The sequence below is a fragment of the Atractosteus spatula genome, chromosome 25 (genome assembly GCF_055471065.1).
Source record: "Atractosteus spatula isolate fAtrSpa1 chromosome 25, fAtrSpa1.hap1, whole genome shotgun sequence".
Lineage (NCBI taxonomy): Eukaryota > Metazoa > Chordata > Actinopteri > Semionotiformes > Lepisosteidae > Atractosteus > Atractosteus spatula.
In genome coordinates, this window is record NC_142730.1 from 13,471,962 (window position 1) to 13,490,676 (window position 18,715).

General features: G+C 37.2%; 2 protein-coding genes across 9 annotated transcripts in view; one reads left to right on the forward strand and one right to left on the reverse strand.

Annotated features, from left to right (window-relative positions):
• LOC148815471 (NLR family CARD domain-containing protein 3-like) overlaps positions 1-5,047 on the forward strand; it is an 85,917-nt gene extending 80,870 nt beyond the window's left edge. For all 7 annotated transcript variants that reach the window (XM_088905129.1, XM_088905130.1, XM_088905123.1 and 4 more), the window contains one exon: positions 4,512-5,047. In XM_088905129.1, the coding sequence (XP_088761255.1) occupies positions 4,512-5,047 (536 nt within the window). The remainder of the gene's footprint in view (positions 1-4,511) is intronic.
• LOC148815472 (protein NLRC3-like) overlaps positions 3,419-18,715 on the reverse strand; it is a 62,039-nt gene continuing 46,742 nt past the window's right edge. Inside the window, exons 8-13 of one of the 2 annotated variants that reach the window (XM_088905121.1) lie at positions 18,485-18,658; positions 17,561-17,734; positions 15,587-15,760; positions 13,476-13,649; positions 9,595-9,754; positions 3,419-7,528 (exon numbers count right to left, since the gene is read on the reverse strand). In XM_088905121.1, coding sequence (XP_088761247.1) covers positions 7,478-7,528; positions 9,595-9,754; positions 13,476-13,649; positions 15,587-15,760; positions 17,561-17,734; positions 18,485-18,658 — 907 coding nt within the window. In that variant the 3' untranslated portion in view covers positions 3,419-7,477. Of the gene's footprint in view, positions 7,529-9,594; positions 9,755-13,101; positions 13,650-15,586; positions 15,761-17,560; positions 17,735-18,484; positions 18,659-18,715 lie in introns of those variants that run through there. The other variant, XM_088905122.1, reaches the window with a different exon arrangement.

Sequence of the window (18,715 nt, forward strand, 5' to 3'; positions counted from 1 at the left end):
TTCCTAATTACTTTTTACTTAAATTAGCATTAAGACAAATATAGATTATGCAAATGTATACCTGATCAAACATTGTGATCACAACAGCCTATAACAATAAATATTTTTTTCTAAATCCAGTTACATAAGCTTGCTTTGTAAATTTGTCATTCTTGTATTTGTAATATTTAACATATTGTGATATAAAATTAATAAAAAATGTCAATATATTACAGAAATTAAATTTAATTATGGATCAAAGATTTTCCTAGTGGGGCTAGTCATTGGCAGCAACCAAACCAAAGTGTTTCACATGACAGCCCACATGCCACATTAAGCATTCACTGTGCCACCTGGCGGTTTTACAAAGTAGTGCAGCACCGCAGATGATTATTTGAAAAAAAGTGTATTAGGCATTACAACGCAGTGAAACAGATATTTTTAGTATTGTGCTTTGAGCATTCTGAATGGCTCGATCTGTACCTGCAGTTAAATCTCTCTCTCTCTACAAACCTGGATGCCACAATTTAAACCTTTCTCCCCATTCTAAAAATTCACCTGCTGACCAGGAGAGGCCATATTTAACTGAGGGATTCTTCACAAAGGAAATCAGAATTCCATAAAAACAACAACATTTTTGGATGATCTTAACGAGGACCTCACACCTTGTATCTCTTTCTTGTAGCCTTGTCTGTCCTTTCCCCTGTCTTGTCCTTCATCTTCTGATTTGGTGTCTTTCTGAACTGTTGATTGACGCTTAATTATTTACCCGGAACAGTAAGATAAACCAAGGTAAACTTTATGGTTGCTTTGATCACTGGATCTGGACTCTCTTAATCTCAGCAGACATTTCCTTTGCTTTGAAGCAGGAAATATTTATACTGCCAGGTGTCACACAATTAATCTATATTCTTACAGACACTTCCATAGTCACCTATAGCTACAACAATATTTATTCTCAAATTACAGACATTTAGGGAAATGTATGTAATTGAGAATTGGATTGTGTAGACGGAGTACAGATAAGAGGTTAATACTCAGATTTAGGTGAACTAATTAGTGGAGTGCCATTGGGTTCTATGTTAGGACCACTGTTCTTCCTAATTTCTATCAATAATGGATATTATAACAGAGATTGGGGAGGAAGGGTGAATCCCTAATTTTGAATCATGGATCCTAATGTAGATAAGTCTTGCATCCAGAATAGTCTCTTCCTTATCTCTCTCACAATTGAATCTCTCTTGCATTTGGTGTGTGCTGTAATCAGAATCAGATGCCTCTCTTGCAATGTTCATTGCTATGTCTTGCTTTTGTTTTATGAAATACCACATCTCTCCATTGCTACTCACCTTGGCCAGTTTCATTCTCTCCTAGTGTACATCACCAATCTTAATGCTGCCTGATTTGATGATCCAAACACATTTTGCCTTCTCCAAAATAAACCTCAGTTAGCTTTGTTGTGATCTTGAACATGACACTTAAATTAAACCTCTCCAGAGAAAACAACCAGCTCCCTGCACCTGCTGTGATGTCTGCTTTTTCCTACAGTTCTTCATATGTGCCCTTGATTTTTTTCTGGGACTCATATCCTTCCCAGTTTACTACATGGATATTACAGTAACTTTCCCTCAAATTTCCCTCCAATTACAGTAGCTTTCCCTTATCCATTTACTGTGGGCTGTTGGTTGTATATTCAGGTTTGGGATAGACCAGACCCTAGCAGTCTTACAGATGGTGAAAGATCTGATCTCATTGTGAGATTACATGTGGTCAATGGAAAGTTCCAGTTTGGCTAAAAATGAAAAGACATGATTAAATATTAGTGAGTGCAAGGAAAGGGCTGTCAGCCTGCCAATAAAAAGAAGACAGTAAGAAAAGGCCGACCAAAACAGGTCCAACCAGATCAAGGTACTTTCCACTGCTACTTAAATTAAAAGATCACAAAGGAGAGGGGCGTACAGAGATGGACCCAGTTGAGGTAGGGGAATTTATATTTAAATAAGGGTTTGATCTCTGCCTAGACTCCATAAAAAGGCGATTGTTATGTGCAGTTCCCTTATGCTATGTTACCATCAAAGGGGGATCTCACAAGCCTCTAGGAAATAAATCTTATCACTCATGGTTCTGTTTAGTGCTATTATCAATAGCTTAATTCCCACTTCCAATTTCTCCCTGCTTCAGACAGTCATCTGTCATTTGATCGATGCATTTGATCAATACAAAGGATAGAAATGCTCAGAATCCAAAAAATGACTTGTCTAAATAATTTACAGTTATGCACATCCTTTTGATTACTGACAGTGCTTTAAGGCAAATTAAAGAAATTTTACTTTGTTTTCTGTTCCACTCGTGGAATCACAGCAGCCCAGTTTTTGATATGTTTGTCAGAGCTCCACACTCAGAAAGCATTATGACTGTCCATCTATGGAATCAGAGCACTATTCTTCAAAGCATCATACCTTTTACTTACCATTCCCATTTGCCCACATGCAACTCTCCCATAAAACTACTAACAGTAAACCCCTGTGATATTTTAATCCAGCTTTTTCTCAAATCTGAATTGCCTTCTCCTCCAAATGCCTCCCTATTATCATAGAAATCTTAACATGCTACACTAGCTAGCTACAAAACAGTTTGTATTATTACTTACATGTATTTTTATTTATTTGTATTATTGTATTTGTATTATTTCTTTGTTTTATATCAATTCTTGCAGTGTGCTGATGTCATGATAACATTTCTTGCCATCTCAAACAAGCTAAACAATCTTATACTTCAAGTTCTATTTATTCATTATCACAAGGTCAATTGCATCATCAACCATTACAAATCTCTTTGAGCAAATTTCTCTCTTTGTTCATCTCATCCCATCAGTGATCTCATCTGATTCCCTAAAAACTAGTGAGCTGTTGCTTGACACTGCTTCCTACATCACTTCTGCAGTTTACTAGTTAAGCTGGATTCCACACTGTTGACTTCTTTGGTCACTTACAATCTCTCACCCAGAACATCACTTCAACCTCTCTTGCACACCTCAATGACACTCCATTTACACTCCTGTAGCAACTCCCTAAAAAAGACAGATACTTAGATACTTAGTGTTTACTAAGTGCTCTGTCTTTGATTTCAAGCCTGATCACCTAGTAGACGATGTTTATAAGAAGTATAGAATATTAAATGAAGTTAGCTAAAAATACAAAAATGCTCCTTAAAGTTGGAAGGAGTAGTTTATATTGTTACAGATGGGGAGTTATGAAAATAGTGAAAATCAGAAGTTGATTGAGTGGTTAAGTCAATAAGTAAAATTATCATTCATAACCCCCAACTAGTAAATGATTTCTCTAGAATATACCCGAGCGGTTGGTATAATTAAAGTCACTTGAATTTTTTATTCTCTGGCACAGGTTTGGTGAAAAGAGCAATAATCCAGGCACACTTGGTTAAACAAAGATTTATTGAAAATAACAATAGAAACACTGCAATATACACAACTAAACATACAACACACAAGTTACTCTATTCACAGAATGTACAAACAAGGCGTATCAGAGACCTAACATCCTAATCACAAAAAAAACCCAGACTTTTACTAAGTATTAAACTCTTAATTCCTACAAATGTCAAATAAGAGATAATCTGCGTTTCTGAATAAATGCAATACATGTAGTTAAATCTCTCTCTCTGCACCCCTGGTGTCACAAAATGAATGGGTGCTCCCACATCTCAGCAAACATCCTCACTGAAGCTAGAAGTGTTTACTCTGCAGGTTTCACAAACTTTATCTAAACTCTAAGAGACACTTCCTAGTCACTTAAAGCTGTAACAGTATTAAGGGATGTTATGTCAAAAATGGTATACTGTATACAGCACCATAAAGAAACATAATTTAGAAGAGTTTGTTTATTTTGTTCAGCATGAATGCAAAATCAGTGCAGATAAAAGCAACCAGGTAGATTCTAGAGCTCAAGGGAATATCATACACTGATATGTAACAAGAGCTGAAATAGCTAACTTAGCAGACTTCATAATCAATACTGACATATGAATCATGAGTATCTGAGACATTGGGTTAGTGAAAGATCTGAACATGTGTCAGCCAGAGGAGATGGGCAAGGAGATGTGACAAGTGCTATAGACAGCCTGTTCAGAAGAGGAGTGAGAAGGAGATCATGAAATGAGCAAGCTGTGAACAAGAATACCTGTGTGTCTTTTGAAAGTGTAGCTACCTCACTGATTTCAGTGTCAGCTTTCCAGTAAATAAGAAGGCAGGTAGGGCATGATTGGTCAAATGGAATTCACCAGATTATGGTGCCTGCCTCTGCTACTTCAGAAATGTGTGCAACTGTGTGGAAATTTGACCAATTTGAAAACTTAAGTCCTCTTCAGGAAGTTACATGTGTGTGTTTATGTGAAGTGGCTAACAGCATATAATTATTCCCCATCAACCATCAAAACCCATACTATTGCAGAAGACTCCTGTTTTTTATTGTACTTTTTCTGTTCTCTCTTCTTAACTCTTTCTTTTGTGTCAGATGCCTGTCAGCTTACACTGGATCCCAACACAGCACACAGGCAGCTCATCTTGTCTGAGGGGAACAGAAAAGTGGAATGGGGGAAAAAGAAACAGCTATATCCTGATCACACGGAAAGATTTGACCACTGGACTCAAGTGCTGTGCAGAGAGGATCTATCTGGCACTCGCTGCTACTGGGAGGCTGAATGGAGTGGGGATCGGGCTGTAATTGCAGTCACTTACAAAGGAATTAAGAGAAATGGAGAAAGTGATGATTGTTACCTTGGACACAATGATAAATCCTGGAGCTTGGAGTGCTCTGATGTAAGTTATTGTGCCCGACATGGGACAACTAAGATTGCCATGCCTGTTCCCTCCTCCCACAGAGTAGGAGTCTATCTTGACTGGCCAGCCGGTTCTCTGTCATTTTTCAGTGTTTCCACTGATACAGTAACTCTCCTGCACACATTCAACACCACATTTAGTGAGCCTCTCTATTCAGGATTTTGGGTTTATACCCATGGATCTTCTGTATCCCTGTGCGAGCTGGAATAGATGCTGAGTCCTGAAAAGATCACTATGTTTTTGCTAAATCAAATCACTGTTATTAGCATTACAATAAGCTCAGAATTGCTGATGAATTTAGATGACAGACAAATTGTCAAAGTAGTAGTAGAACAAAATCTATATAGAAAACCTCTTTGAAATATTTGCAATCAAGAAATTTGTTTTCATTGGATGTCAGATGTAGAAATATGTCTAGAAATGTTTATTTTCAGATCTTTTTCAGTTTTAACTACCAATGTTTAACTGGGATGTTTGTGTTTGCTTGCTATTTGGAAATTGGGATATATTCATTATAATGGATTAAGACATTTATACAAATAATTCTGAAAATTAAATGCTAAAGATGTAATTCCTACTACTATTGCAAAAGACTAACATATTGTACTTTTACTTTGGTGCCTTTTAGATTAAATTTTAAATTTTAAATTTTAAGATGTGTAATCTAAGATGTGTAATATATTGTATTACTACTAATAGTAATAGAACCAGTCATAACTTTCACTATAAGTAGTTTTAAGAGCTCAGTTATTTTACTGTCCTTTTACATTAATGACTGTTCTACTACACCATTAAGAAAGCCTGTATTTAAAGTAGTTCAAGTAGGTACCTGCATCAGTATGTGTAGGCTGCCATGGTGTCATGGACAGCACCTCATTCACTGATGCAGACAGTCACTGCATTTCTAGGTTTTTGAATAATTTGTTGCAGGACGGCACTACTCTGTGATACTGCCAGTAACACAGTGAAACCCTAAACCAACCGCATTTAATTGTCAAATTATTACAATATTAAATGTTTATTATTACCTCAAAGCAATATTCATTTAAATTCTAACTTTTACATTTAAAGGGAATGTATTTCAGTATGAACTGTTGCTTGAAATCACATGTTGAACACCAAGTTTTTGGATGCACACAAAGACCTAAAGTTCGTCTTCTAAGATGATGATCAGTGTGATGGGGCCCACCCACCAGCTTGTAGGGTGTTGCTGGCTTCTAAAAGAATGGAAATAAAAAATCTAATTAAATAAACTAATTTAGTACATGCCTTTTTGTTTGTGAGGTGTATTATGGTAGGAGCTATAAAAAAGGAGAAACACAATGGGTGAAGATTGAAATGTTTGGTGGCTACAGTCATTCTTTCTTAGGTTACATAATGTACCTGCTTAATAGTCAAAACCACATTCAGAGTCAGGGTCAAATTTGAACTCTGGGAAAAACAGCTACCTGGACTGTAATTTGGTCTTTTGTTGTAACAATGTCTGCTGCCTTATAAATAAATTGGGACTTATAATCTTTTTGATAAGTGGATTTGTTTAAGTTGGCACCTGCCATTTGCTATTTGAATAGCAAGCTTTATTGCTGTAACTCACCTTCTAACAATTCATCATGGAATATCTTTTCCAAATAACAATTACAGCCGAAAAAGTATATGCACGCTAAATGCCATGAAAATTGTACTAGTTTCTAACTGTTTTGGTTTCTTCTCAAACTGCAAGTAATTACATGGATTCTATATTAAAGTAAACAAAGAAGAATGCATAAGATTTAGCATAAACCCATAAACAAAACAAAACAAAACAAAGTATTCCCACTGATAACACTTTTTCTTCTTTTTGGTGATGTTTTCAAGTAGTAGTCAGGATTATATTCAGACAAACAGAATCCATCATTTCTGTAATAGCAGCAAAAGTGAAAAAAATATTGCTTATCCAAATGAATTGGACAATGCAGAACACTTCCTGCCATGATGAAAAAGTTGCAATCAAATGTTCAGGCCAAATTAAAAATGATCAGTGGAAGCAGAGACACCCAAATAAATGAGTCCCTTTTTCATTCAGAGTTCACAATATACCTGTACCTCTTAAAGTAATTTGTTCTCAGAAACCCTTTCATATAGTGAAACATTGTAAAAAGAGAAACCTATTTCCATTATGCATTATGGGGAAAATGTTACACCAACTTTTACTTTCATCACCAAACAATGACAAAAGAAACACAAATACTGTAATTAAAATTCATAGTGTGGTTTGTGTTTTTAGTCATAAAAACACTGCTTACCTAGTCAGACATCATTAATCATACATAAGTACAGTACTGTACAGAAACCACTTCATTTGTTTTTTTTTGTGTAATTATACATCATTCTTAAAGTCCCATAATTGTCTACCATTTCACTGAATACACAAAGTTAATTTGTGAAAAAAAACATAGTTTAAAAAGTTGTAAACTGTAAAAAAACATTTAAAACAAATTTGTACATCTGGAAGTACCAAATTCATATTTCATAATCAAGGTGGGTAGCTACGTCAGCATGCGTAGTCTGCAAAGGAACAATTGTTTTGTTTAACAAACATCTGTAGGGTTTTTTCACATCTTTAATCAACAGACTTGTGATGATCTACAGACGTGTGGTGTTTCAGACATCAGCGGATCTACAGGCATCTTCATGACTACCCTTGTCTCTGACCTACAGAAACACAAAAAACAAGCACAGTAAATATTACATTTGCAGTAGATCAAAGATTTGTGTTTGATGGAGCTACATCAGCATGTGAACTGCAAAATAACAAAGACAGGATAAACCTGCAATGAAAAGTAGAACAAAAATGTTTGGTCTGGTGAATATTCTTCAGGTGTTGTGCACAGATTAGGCCCTAATGCATAATGTACACAGCTTTTGTGCATTTGGGTGAGGTGTCATGAGCTATTGAGCTGCAGTTCACAGTATGCAGGATAGGCCAGGACACTGTTTTTTTGTTTTTACAGACCAGAAATAGAAATTGAATATCTGAGAATTGTAGAACTACAGTATATAATCAGTAGAAGCCAGCAGCCATATCACCCTGCAGCTCTCAACTGGCTACCCACTGAAGGTAAGCAGGATTGAGCCTGGTCAGTACCTGGATAGGAGACCTTCTGGGAAGCTATGGTTGCTGCTGGAAGTTGTGTTTGTGGGACAAGCAGGGGGCGCCCACCCTGCAGTCTGTGTGGGTCCTAATGCCCTGGTATAGTGGTGGGGACACTATACTGTAGTGGGCACTGTCTTTCGCATGAGATGTTAAACCGAGGTCCTGACTCTCAGTGGTCTTTAAAGATCCCCAGGGATTTCTCGATAACAGTAGGGAGTTATCCTAGTGTCTGGGCCAAATTTCGGCCTTTACTTTACACAGGTAATGAACAAGTTAAACAGGACAGAGATTGTCATCAGTATCACAACTTATACATTTCACAGCACTGCCTCACTTTAACTTCCAGGAAAAACAGCAGTAATGTTTGAAATAACAAAGTAAAAACAAAACAAATATAGAAGTAAAATATTGGCTGTAATTTAAATGCAAAGAGAAGAGCCCCCACCCTACATTCTGATGTATTGGCCTTGATGACCATTGCCGATACATTACAAATCAAATCTTCCAAATTACTGAAAAAAATAAATAACACTACCCTGCCAACTGGGAAACACACAATACAAACTGCTACCAGTCTCGAAAAACCAATGCACACTGATGCAATGTCTGATCTACAGTAGGTGAGTGACAACAAGGAGAAACAGGTCCTATTACATTACAGGCTCACTGACCACAGCCTAGCCATATAAACTGGGCAACACTGGCAAACTTGGCTGCCCAGCAAGGACAAACTGTGCTCCTATTGGCAGCAGGGAGAGACAGAAACAGATTTTATTTCTGCTATACTACAAGACATTAATGGATAAAACAAGCATTCTTCCCAAAAATACCCACTAAATGTTATGCCCGCTCCTAAGAAAGTGCTGGTTTGTGCACCTGTTTAGATCTCCTGGCTTTACTTCACTTGCTTTCTTGACTGCGTTCCTGGATCACCTAGTGTTTTATTACATTCTCTTGTGCCTTGAACCCAGCTTTTTACCTTGACTTTGCCCTTGGATATCCATTGTGTGCCTCTGATATGTGACTTCCTGGCTTGAACTTTGCTTTTTTCTGACCATGGCTTTTGACTGTGCTTCTCTCATTGTTGGCTGCAACACCTTGCCTGACAGGTTTTTCAGCCTGTCTGTCTCTGCCTGCACTTGGGTTCACTTCACTGAAACAGATAGCTGCACGCTACCTGGTAAGTGCAGAGTTGTTACACTAAAATCCCAGAATTCACACATCAGCCAGAATCAGAATAGCTTCTCTCCCAATGTGTTCTTTAACCTTATTAAACATTATAGAGGAAAATGACCCAATAATTTTGAGACCTATGGTTCTGATTAACTCTTTTAAAAACATTTGTTTTGAAATAATTGTATTAAAATAAAAGCCTGCAGTTTTAACAGTTTCAGGGGGAATAAAATATAGGTCATTATCTGTGTTGTTTATTTTATGCAGTTTTTTTGTTAATCTTAATCAAGGGTGCCTATAATTATTTAGCCCACTGTATGTGATAAAGTTGTGAAAAGGCAGAGAGAGGACAGTCACAGTGACACAACTGTGAAAAGAAAGAAAATAAAATAATGAGAAAAAATAGATGATAAAGATTATTAGCATAAAGTCACAAAATAAATTGTCAAACCTTGTTGTAGTGACTTCTTTGAGCTATAGACAGCAGTTTCATTCCTGATTCCCCCAGGTTGTTCCCACATAGATGCACCCATCTTAGATTAGACTTATGTGACATCAGAACAGATGCCAGATCTTCACAACATCTTTCAGTTAGTTCACATTTCTCCATCCTGCAGATATAAATAAATTGTTGCAGAACATCTGCACAGCTTATCCACAACTCTTTCTGAAATTTCAGTACAACTAAGAATAAGAGAGGGGAAAGAGTAAGGGACACAGCCTGTCACAGCCCAAGAGACAGAGGGATCACTCCAAAATGACCCTACAGCTCTAGTTGAAAGAGGAAGGGAAGGAATGATCTCTATTGACTACTTTGTTCAGATCTTACTTCCTTACCCAACGTTAGTTAACTCTTGTGACTGTAACTGTTCTTCTACTTGTCTACGTGCTGGAACCTATCCTGGCAAGCAATGGGTGAATGGCAGTGCACACACAGATACAAACATGCACCCATCTGCATGTCTTTAGACTGTGGGAGAAAACCAGAGCACCCAATGGGAATCCAAGTGACCATAGGGTGAACATGCAAACTCCATTCAGACAGCACCACAGGGCCCCAGGGCAGTGCTAACTGCTGCGTTGTCTCTATTCTTAAATATGATATATTTCTGATATCATTAGTTATATCAATTACATAATTTAAAATGTAATCCATAAGTGAATGATCAAACGTGTCTCATCCGATTAATTCACAAATATATTATTACAGCAGGAGGTTTGGTATTGTGTTAATAAATCAAATATTACAGTATACGATTAGAATTTGAGTGTGCATCTCCTTGTTATTGTGCTTGCTTGACTCCATCATAACACTCTCACAACTTACTGTTCCACTTTCTAATTGTTCAAATCAATCCTCACATTGCTACAGTACATGTATAATATGTTATTTAGTTTAGGTGGGTGGCTGCATCAGCATGCGTAGTCTGCAAAAGAACAAGTAATAGGTTTATTCCATGCTGAAAAGAGAAGAGAGAAAACACAACATTTTGGCTGTGAAGCCTTCTTTCAAAACGTTGTGTTTTCTCTCTTCTCTTTTCAGCATGGAATGAACCTATTACTTGTTCCTTAATACAGTATGTTGTTTGATGTTAAGTATACAGATGCAGCCATTCAAAGTGCGCGTTATAGACACGTACCGCAGGTGGCGTCGCTCAGTGTGACGCAAGATGACGCGTGGCACCGCAGTACGTGATTGGTTGACCAACAGGGGCACTCGTGGTCCGTTGGTCTGTCGTAGAAAGACTTACAGTACAGTAAACGTCTTTGCTGTGCCCGTTGTAGATATTGAATTTTACCACTGAAGGAAAATCTTAGTAGCTGAGCATAAAAAGAATAGGAGCATACTGTAACGCGTGTGAAGGCCATAAACGATATTAATTTTGGAACATAAACATACAGTATATAGCTGGTCTTGGTACTTTAAAGAAAAAAATACACACCAGTATTCCATTTCTCCCTAACAATTTTAAGCATCGAAGTATTTAACTAGCATGTGAAATAGCGTGTGAAAAAGTGGTAGTTTTAAGCTTTTCTGCTAATATAATATGGAATCGCGTATCTAAAGAATTTAATAACGGTATTCGTGTGCTGCGACGGGGCTGTGTAGGGCTGTTTCGCCTGCTTGTTCATGTGAGCTGTCTTGTAGCCGACTGGTCTAGGTGCATGACTACCAGCTGGCAGGTTGTGTGTTTGAATCCAGCTGGTGCTAGACTTTTCTTTTAACAAACATTTCTTCGAAAAAATAGAATAGCGATATTATGGACAATCAATTGACTTTTATATTTCAAAATATTGCAACATGATCGATATTTGCGATATTTTGAACATATCTTCCCTTCTGACAGTGGTTCCTGCTTCTATTATGTGTGTGTGTGCAACAGAGTAAATTTTTATAGAGAAATGGAGGCTGGACAGTATGCGTTACAATATAAACATTTATATTGATTTAAATCGTGTTCTGATTTAAATCGCAAACGCGTGTTTAATTATATGTGTTTTTTAATCATAATCAGGCTAATGCAACATAAATTGATACAGTATCTTTGTCTTCTAAGTATCTTAATAAACTTTCAGCATAGCTTTCTACCCGTCAAGATTTATATTTCTTGGGATTTTGGGATCAAATGTGGAAGGATTAGATTATAATCGTTTTTATTTGTCAAATACGTGATTGTATTTCTGAATGTTATGTGACACCTACAGTAGTTCACTGCTTTAAATACATCGAATTAAGAAAGTTATGTGTAGCACTTTAGAACTTTTTTCTGAACCAGGGAAAATCTGATCATGTTTCTCTATAACAATAATAAAAAACTTTATTTTACATATCGCCTTTAAAAGTGGCATCTCAAAGCAATACAGTAGATCGAAAAACAGTTAAAAGGGACCAAATTAAATACCAGACAATCGCAAACGCGTTTTCAATAAAATTATTTTATTCATTCAGCAGTTTGTGAGAGGGACATCCAGCAGGGAGAGACACACACACCGGTTTTCATTGACAAAATTGTTTTTTTTCAATTCCTCTTGTCTAACAGGAATGTTTTGTTTGTGGACAGACTGTTAGACAAGAGGAAAAGACCGCCTCCTCCTACGAAGCATTAATCGCGTATCTAAGGAAAATTGCAGTATACCTTTGTTCATGCACATCATTATACAGTACAGTATCTCAATTTGTATTTCGATTTAAAAAAATCGTTTGCCCAGCCACTACTGTTGTTATTGTTTTTATCCTGTAAAGCGTTTCCTTTTTCTGCGTTTTCCATTTCCTTTTTCTGATCACTCGCTTTCTGGATACACATCTCACCTGTCCCGTTCTTTGTTTTCCTGGTTTGCTGATTATGCCTGCTGCGGTCCACTCCTACCCTCACACCTAAAGAATACTATTTTAAATTTCTTGGCGCAGTTCATTAACCCTTGTATGTGCTGTCCGCGCCCAAAATGCAATTAAAAAAAAGTCAAAAAACGCGCTTTTAAAGCCAGACGCAGACGCACGTTTGCCCGAGGCTTCTCATTGAATCCTGCTTCGTGAGAGCCCGGGGTCCTGCCGCGTCTGGCTCCTTCATGGTTTTAGTTTCTTGTTCCTGATTCCCTGTCCCGCCGGTCCCGACCTTGTTTTTAATTAATTCGGATGGATCCACTGGCCTTGGATTCAACCTCCCGTTTTGGATTCCCCCTTTGGATATACCCTTGGATTGTTCGCCTTGGATTCACTCCCCCTGGACACCTGCACTCCTCAGACACGCCCCCCATCTCCAGACCCTTCTCCTGCATGACTATTTTCCCTATTGTATCCTCACAATTCCGGATCATGTCTTCCGCATAGGGCCCGGAAAGAACTGTTCGTGACAGGTGCACTCTGGCTGCAGTCGCATCATCCAGGTGGGTGCAGCACACTGGTGGAGGTGGAGGGGAGTCCCTATTACCTGTCAAGTGCTTTGAGTGGAGTGTCCAGAAAAGAACTACAGTATATGATGATGATGTTGATGATTATTATTACTACTTACTGTTATGGATGTCGGAAGGGCAAGCCGTGGAATGGCAGGAGAGCAAAAACCTATGCGTAGCGGCGAAACTGGGATTAACCCAGGGTCAGAAGGTCAGACGATGTCGGGTAGAAACCTATGCTCTCAGGCCGTGGAGGAGGCAACCTGGTGCTAGGCGGGTCTCAAGACATCCGAACCCTCAATGCTGAGCCAGTAGCAGAGCAGAACCAGGAAATAAATAGGCTCAACAAGACGACACACCAGAAAGGCATTAATAATCACTGGGAACTAGGAACAGGACACAAGAGCAGTGCCCTCTAGGTGTACCGGGCGTGACACTTACCCCAGTGACTGTAATTTACATCTGGGATCCATCAGGGCTGAAGACAACAGTTTCACTCCTGCATCTACCAGTTTATTGTAACTCAGATTCAGTTGTCTTAGACTGCAGTGTTGAGACTGAAGAGCCGATGAAAGATATTTGCAGCATCTCTTTGTAAGTCCACACTTACGCATCCTGTAGACAACAAGACAGGTGCACAGTTGAATATCTACACAGCTCATCAACATCTTACTTTATAATTCTTGAGTACAACACCAAATGTTAGTAATCATTTTATTACCTACCTTACTAAGACTCACATGTGATCATGCCAATAATATACAGTATATAAACATCTTGGGATCCACATACTTATACTCATAAACAAACATGTCCACTAAAAAAAAAACTTTTGCCTGCTTTATTGATTTAAGAGAAGCATTTAGTCCAAAATGGCACAAAGGACTTTTTAAAACTTCTTTAAAGTGCTGTAGGAGGTAAAGTTTAGATATAAATAAGTCAATATACTCAGAGAATGGGAGAGAATCGGAAAATAAAAGAACAACATTTGCCACTTAGGGTGGTGGGGTGAAACAGCACTGTTCAATATCTATGCCAATGAGATGTGGGCACAATCTGCAGCACCTGGCCTCACACTACACAACACAAATATTCCTGCTCTATGCTGATAATTTGGTCCTGCTGTCGCACCAAGGCAGTAGTGGGGCAGTATTGACTGACTTGGGCAGTGACAGTCAATCTGGACAAGACCAGAGTCATTGTTTTCCATAAGAAAGGCAGATCTTAGGGAAACGGGTACCAGTTCACACTGAACAATAACACATTAGATCACACAACCAGCTACACACACCTTGGATTGATAATCAGTATATCTGGGAGTTTTAACTTGGCAGTGAGGGCACTGAAAGTGAAGGCAAACAGAACTTTACACTATATTAGAAGAAGGCTTTGCAATATAACCCCACCCCCATAAAAATCGGCAAAGTCAGCGTCAGATTTACCACATGTATTAATACTGTTGCCTTATACTGTACATACGTTTAGCCTTCTTAACTCTTTTTTGACGTTCTTTCGTGCTTCCTTAAACGGAACAGCGTCACCTTGACAGAAAGTGAATTTTTCACACACACACTTATTTTGACACACACACTCTCACCCAAGGACAGATTTTCCCAGAAGCCAATTAAAATACCAGTATTTTTTGGTGAGAAAACTGGACCACCCAGAGGAAACCAACATGAACATGGGAAAAATATGCAAACTCCATGCATATAGCAGCCCAGATGGTTGGGCCGGATCACACAGCAAGAATTTACTGCACAGGTTTCTTTAAATGAACCCATGAACTTCCACTGTTAGTCCCTTTATATACCAAATAATTTAATAAATAATACATACATAATTATATACTATATATATATTATATTTAAATGTATAATAAATTTAAATTAAGCCGATGTAAAAATGTGAAAATTGTATTCCTCCGTTAATTAACTAATTTATCAAACAGTGCACTCCATGTAAACCCATTTACAAACAATTTCAGTTCAATATTAGTGGCAGGTCAACTACTGTCTTCACTACAGGTGGCATGCCACAAATAGTTATTAACACAATGATTAACTAGTATGGTTTGGAAATCTCAATTTAATAATTGATTTGTTATGGCAATAAAGCTCTTTAATACGACAATTAATAAAGAGAAGGGTTAATGTAAGAATACAATGAATACAGAGTGACAGCAGGCAGTAACAGTGAATAATGAGGGAAGAAAGTTAATACTAACATTTTGAGAGGATAAATACACATACTGTAGAAAGAGATAATGAAGAAAGATTTAAAGCTAACATGGAGAGACAGCAGTCTATACTGAGGAATAATAAAAACATTATAGCTAATTCTCAAATTCATTATTCAAAAGTAAGGATCAATTGATTCAGTATACTACAGTATATAGTACTGTATATTAAGTTAAATATAACTTAACGCTTAAGATGCTGTTTACTCTGACAATGGCAGAGAAACGCACTAGGAGTCTCCTTTGTTTAAACAACTCAGCTGTTTGTGCTGACATTTATTCTTTTAAAACAAATTATCCTCCATTTACTCACCACAATGTATCTAATTTACAGTTGTGATTTTTAAGAGCTGTAGACAGCAGTTTTACTCCTGAGTCTCCCAGGTTATTGAAACTCAGATCCAGCTCCCTCAGACAGGAGTGTTGTGACTGAAGAGCAGAGGCCAGATATATACAACATCTGTCTGTTAGTACACACTGTGACACCCTGTAGATAAAAAAAGCACAGGAGCACAGCTGAACAAATGCAAAGTTCATCCACATCTTCCATTCTATATTTGCACTACAAAACTAAACTGCAAATATAAGACGCGCGTGTTGTTTTTCATTTTCCAGTGTATTCATGATGATAAATAAATTAAAGTCAAACAAATATTAATTAACAACAAAATATGATTGCACAAAACACAACATTAAATTATAATACATTTACAAATCTATGCATCCCATAGATTTAAGCATGTAACACACAAACAGACCAAAAACAGAATACCCTACACCCTGATAGCTTGACCAAAATCAGAACAAAATCCCCCTTCTTACAACATGGATGCCCCTACCATATTCATTTGCAATATGTTTGTGACAGTTTGTACTCTTGAAAAGAGTGCTTGTGTTGTTTTTCTACCTGAGATATAGTGCCTTTTTGCTTGTGGGGGGTAACATCACTATTTTTTCTCCATTTTTATGTTCTGTAGTTCCCTGTCATTACTCAGTCTTTGCTCCCAAGCTCAACAATAAAATCACCCATCCTTCTGTTGACAACAGAGCCTGAATTTCTGACTTTTATGTCTGCCTCAGTTTCCGCCTCAAATTTCGACTCTTCACTGTTTTTCCATCCTTTACAGGTTGCAGCAAAGTGTCTTTAGCCACACACAAAATATTAAATAAACAATGTGGTTGCAAAAACAACATAATTGTACCCATCCATACAAAAACAAAAAAGCGATATTTAGTTCTTTAGTTCTTTATCGGGATTATTTAGTAATTTAATCGACTGTCACCTAAAAAACTACAGCATGATTATGATCATGAGAATTTAACCCCAAAGGAATTATTTTGATGTCAGACACCTCATGAATTTTCATTAACATTTTGAGTTATTGATCAATAGTTCATCTTTCAAGAAAGATGACATAGTTGAAGTCATAACTTTTCTTGCCGTAATAGGCATTCAGATCTTCAGACTAGATCTTCGCTACCTAAAAAACAACTACTGATATATTGGCATCTAGAATGAATACTATTTTTCTGCAATATATTATTTTTCCAGGTTCTACAACACATTTTTCTAAAGAAGCAGGAGCATCAACATGATTTTAATTCCATCTAGTTAATTTATCAAAATCAATGCAAAATCCCATTTGAATCTCTCCATCAGTGGCCATTGGTAGACACTGAACCAACCAATAAAAAAGAAATCTAAATAAACCTTTTGTACAATATGAATAATATAAACTAAACTAAAAAAATTGTATGTACAAAAACTGAATATATTATATACACAAACAAAAAAGAAAACTGATAAAAAAGCCACTCAGTTAAACCTGGTGCATACGCCGTTAGCAGATTGCTAACAGATAGAGTAGGCAGAGACAGTGAATAATGAAAAAGGAGAGAGCTGCGATGGAGACACAAGAACTTTATGCTTATCTTGGTTCTCTCACTAACAACTCATTCCATAGGGATGAGAGAGCATCCAACAGAATTATTTTTCTTGCAAGTGTTGCATGTTGTAAGACACTAATCGCAACAGTGACTTTTTTGGTTATAGAGTTACAAATAATCTTAGACTGCCTCTTGACAATAAGAATATGGTTTGATTCTTTGATGGAAGTTTCTGGTCTGTCATTTCTAATACAATTGATCATTGAAATGCCATGTTTAGAGTAGCCCTAAATAGATACAGTGAGTCTCCTCTGTAGGTTTAAACCACTCAGCTCTTGGTGTCTACTGTACATCCATTCTTTTAAAACAATCACCACAGAATCATCCAGTGTTCATTTACCTCAGTGATTCTAATTTACACTTGGGATCCATCAGGGCTGCAGACAAAACTTTAACTCCTGAATCCCACAGGTTATTGTAACTCAGATTCAGATGTCTCAGATTGAAGTGTTGTGACAGAAGAGCAGAGTTTAGATATATACTGCATCTCTTTGTTAGCCCACAGTCCCTCATACTGGAAAAAGACAGGAACACAAATGAAAATCTGAACAGCTCATTGACAATGATGATATAGTCAATTAATATAGGAGGAAGAAAGGAAAGGAGAGACTGGGAGGGTGAGTGAGTGAAAAAAGAGGAAGGGACAGGGTAAACAGGGAGGCAGAGCAACACTGTTGAGAAGAAGGAGAGGGGAGAACAGGAGAGGAAAGAGGAGATATTCACTGCAGCAGAATTATTTTGTTTTTCAATATAAAATGAAATCTAATGTGTTGTTTTATCTATTTTGTGTAAGAGTTTCTGATGTAAATGAAGTAACATTAATTCTGGACACTTATCAAATCACGATTGGTTGTGAGAGAGATCATCTCTCGGATGAAGCTGACAGGCAATTTTTATGCCTTTTTTGGGACACACCGTCTACATCCATGCACAGAAAATAATTGTTTTTTGCATACAGTATGTAAAGATAAAGGGAAATACAGCAGGCAGTGAAGAAGAATAATAAGGGGAAAGAGGCAGTAAGTATAGAGAAAAAATAGACTGTTATTGTAAAAACAGTGACTAATTTTCACTTTCACCATTCAAACTGATGATCTTTTGACTCAAAATGCAGTAACAACTTCAGAACACTTAAGTCATGGAAACAAAAATTAAACTTGTGTAGAGACAAATATCTTTGATTTAATTATTTAAATGATCATTAGCACTACTTCTGTCCTTTTCAAACTTAAAACTCCACAGAAATATCCTACTGTTTACTTACCTCAGTGTTTCTAATTTGCAGTTTTGATGACACAGAGCTGCAGACAACAGTTTCACTCCAAAATCATTTAGATCATTGTGAGGCAGATCCAGCTCTCTAAGACTGGAGTATTGTGACTGAAGAACAGAAGCCAGGTCTTCACAACATCTATCTGTTAGGCCAGACCATGACATCCTTCCAACAAACAGAAATTATTATAATATATAAATGATAACAATGTCTTTTACAATA